Source organism: Lygodium microphyllum, chromosome 2 (genome assembly GCF_053477565.2).
Source record: "Lygodium microphyllum isolate KBCC chromosome 2, Lygodium_microphyllum_v1.1.10, whole genome shotgun sequence".
Taxonomy (NCBI): Eukaryota; Viridiplantae; Streptophyta; class Polypodiopsida; order Schizaeales; family Lygodiaceae; genus Lygodium; species Lygodium microphyllum.
Window position 1 is genome coordinate 182752004 of NC_141136.1, and position 3736 is coordinate 182755739.

At 46.3% G+C, this 3736-nt stretch overlaps 1 protein-coding gene across 1 annotated transcript; it reads left to right on the forward strand.

Moving 5' to 3' along the window:
• The first annotated feature begins 305 nt into the window (after positions 1 to 305).
• On the forward strand, positions 306 to 3303 carry LOC148040679 (uncharacterized). Its single transcript, XM_087660983.1, has 5 exons — positions 306 to 1548; positions 1869 to 2056; positions 2192 to 2333; positions 2426 to 2487; positions 2574 to 3303. Exons 1-5 carry the CDS (start codon positions 482 to 484, stop codon positions 2609 to 2611), a joined length of 1497 nt encoding a protein of 498 aa, XP_087517109.1. The 5' UTR covers positions 306 to 481; the 3' UTR covers positions 2612 to 3303.
• Positions 3304 to 3736: the final 433 nt, after the last annotated feature.

Genomic DNA, 3736 nt, shown 5'->3' on the forward strand with positions numbered 1-3736 from the left:
AGTTCATGTTTCACTGGAACAACTACTTTGATGTGGACTCATTTCAAACCTTAAGGTAGTCTTGACGAACTCCATGTGAATACCTCCACTCTCTAGATCAACCTTTTTTGTTCCAACAACAAGAGGTGAACAGCTCCTCAGACAACCTTTTCCCCACCACAATTCTTGAATAGTGGCCCTTAGGGGGGCCCTAGCCCCAGCGCGTGAACACTCACTAAATGTAGGGTTCAACCGGTTTCCCCGGTCGATCCACTGGCTGGACCGGTCATCGGTATCGATCCCTCCTTTTATATTATCCGCTTGTTATGATAATTGGAGAACTCTGCATCCGCCATAGCCAGTGAGCTTTGTCCCTTTAAAATATCGTCCGCCTTCTCACTCTCTTTCTCTGCGCTTGCGCTCTCTCTCTCTCTCTGTCTCTCTGTCTCTGTCTCTGTCTCTGTCTCTCGTTTATGTGCTCCCTCCTCTCCTTCCATCATCAATGCAGGATTACATTCCGGGAAAGAGAGATTCCTCCCTGACGATGGAGCACAGCAAGAGCTTCATCAGCCTGTCTTCGTCCTTCTCGTCTGCCCCCGAGACCGGTTATGCATCCTCGGAGCCGAGCGCTAGTGCTTCTTCTGTGATGATTTCCCCTCCCGGAGGCAGCTCCAATGGAGGTCAGGCAGACAATACCTTGAGTGGAGAAAGCTCGGAACAGAGCGGGTCCGTGCTCAAGGAGCATGATTACATCGGCCTGGCAGAGGTCTCGTCTGCGGCTGCGGCGGTTAAGGAGCTCCTGCACAAGGAAGCTGATTGCGTGCCGACGGATCTCAACCTGGAGGAGACCGACCTCCGCCTAGGGTTGGGCCCTGTCAAGAAAAATGACGCAGAGGCCAAAGAGTCTGACAAGCAAAAGCAGGATGCTGCCAAGAGCGTGGCCGATGCTGCACAGCGGCTGCCGGTGCTGCCAACGAGTGGCCGCACCATTGGTGGCCTTGTTGTTGAAGGTGCTGCGTCACAGGAGCTTGTGAACATATGGCAAAACCCCAATGCCAAAAGTATAGCTGCTGCAGGGCATGGATTCCAGCCTTCCCACATCTGTATGCCGGTGCCAGACCATGTTGAGGCTACTGCTGTGTCAACCCCTCGTGGTAGCACCACAAACAACTTTGAGGCTGCAAAGTTCGTGGTTCCTACTCCCAAGAATGGTATCAAGCGCGGCTACATGGAAGCCATGTCTGATGCCCTGCGCTATGCGGCTACTGTGGAGAGCAGGCCTTCAGTTGCTGGCAATAGCACAGGGGCCGGTTCAGGGCCGGTCAGAAGTGGAGATTCAGACTTGAAGGCTTTTTCTAAGCACCAACAGGCAGGCTTCCTTTCCAACTGGACTCCCACAAAGCCTGTGGTGCCATCAACTTGGCCGGTCGGGCTTGATCAGCCTTCGGCTAATTATAATGCCAGCAAGCTGCCGAGCATGCTGCCTCACGTGGACAAGCCCAATGATTCCTCTGCAATTCCCTACAAGACCCCAGAGGAGTCCATTTCAAATGATGCGCCTCCAGCTAAGTAAGCTGCCTTCCAGGTTCATTCTCATTCTGTTTTCACTCCCAGGGTGCAGCTACAGGGAAGATTATGTGTTTGGTCGTTTCCAGAGGTATTAAATTTTAGTTGATGGCGCAGTTCAATAAGGTATCTTGTATGGTTCTGAAATTTTCTTTGATTGGAGATTAAAGACTTACTGTCGAATTGAAATTGTCAGCATATCTCGTAAGTGTATAAAAAAGGTTGGGGCATTTTCAGAAGTCTTAACTTGTTGCACGAATGAAGTGTAATGTGCAGCAAGGACAGCTTGCTCATATCCCCCATCTGTCAAATGTATGAAACAGGGGTGCAGTCATAGGTTGGCCTCCCATTAGATCATACCGTAAGAACACACTTGCAAAGCCGGCTGAGTTGTTTGTCAAGGTGAATATGGATGGGATAACTGTGGGACGCAAAGTTGACTTAAATGCTCATACATCATACGATGGCCTCCTTTCAGCACTGGAAGACATGTTCCAGCCCTCCAACAGTGGTACGAATGGGTGTCTGTTTTTTCTACATTTGTTGTTTTTACTTGATGTATCGAGTGCTCACCAAACTTCAGTAGTTTGTCAGTCTTCATAATCTCAGATCCATGCTAAAATCTGATCTTCTTGGTTTATCAAAGGTCAAGGAGCATCTCAAGTCACTGGAAGGGAAAGCATCAGTAATGATGGCAAGCATTTTCGATTAAGGAACAGCTCTGAGTATGTTCTCACATATGAAGATAAAGACGGTGACTGGATGTTGGTTGGAGATGTTCCTTGGAGGTAAAGATTGTAACTTCTTTGTGTGTTAGTTTCTAGCAAGGCCTTGATTAGTCAGAAGAACATTCCTGATGCAAGACTTTGCTGCATTGCAGTATGTTTGTTAATACTGTGAGGCGGCTCCGGATTATGCGAGGATCGGAATCCAGTAGTCTGGGTAGGTCAAGGTTTCTTCTGGGATGTGTTATGATCTAACTGTTGTTCATCAATTTCTGAGCGGGTGGTATCTGTTAATAACTGCAGTTCTGAGAGGACCAGAGAAGCCTAAATGTCTCACATGAAGAATGGGGTATGAGCTGCTGACCCTGTTTTGGGTATAGCTCGTCTCCCCTTAGGAGGGTGCCAAATAAGCAGCAGTGAAGTCTATTATGTATTTCAATTCAACAGCAATATTTTTGAGGTCTTTCCTTCATAAATAAGACCACTTAAGCAGACATGAGGTTTACTTATGTCCTATGTAGATGGCTTCTGGGTGTCTTAAAACTCTTGTGACATATACCTCTGTATCATTGGTAGAACTTGCAGCTTCAACAATCTAGTGCTATTCTTTACAAGTGAATGAGGCACCTGCCCCTTGATGGAGGATTGGTGCTGATCAACCTCAGCTAGAGAATAACATTGAGCTGAGAGGCAGATTTTCTGTTACAGAAGCAACTGGATACTTCTCCTAATTCATCATAGTTGGTTGTATGGGTCTGATCGAATGGATTCGGTGAGTTTAAGGAGCTGTAGCATTGTAGTGGCCCTGTTTCAGCCTTTGCAACCATGCCACTGTTTCTATGTGATTAAAGAACCAAATTCAGTGTGGAGTGGGAGTCCCTTCCTATTTTTGTGCGATGCTCCAGGTTTACGGATACATATCTCTTCCTCAGGTCTATGGATAGCACAAGATTGTTGGCCGCAAATTGAAACTATTCTGAATGTAATGCTTTCCAGGAATGACAAGTGTGTTGCCTCAGATTGTCATCTCAAACTTGTGCCCATGGAAGTGTGTGTTGTGCTGTCATCATTGGAATCAAACAAGTGCAGAAGAACTGGACTAGTCTGTGGCTATGAATGCATTTATGGTGTGCAGCCAGTCGGCAATCGAATCTATCAGTCTATGAATAAGGCAGTAATGTGTAAAACCATGAAGTAATGCTATGAAATAAAAGAGGTTTTTTTTTTCCCTTTTAATGAAGCTTTGCTAGATTAGAGAATAATCAGAGACGTACAAGATGTGTGAATCCAATCCATGATATACAGAGTCCCTACCCCTTCGATGAAAGCCTTCCAAAAATTTGCACAAGGGTGCTACTCCAAACTCACCCTGTTTTTAACAAAACAATGTGGGAAATGTATTAAAGATTAACATTGACAGCATTTTTGAGCTGCCTTCTAAAGAGGTCCCTTACTCATCTGATCCT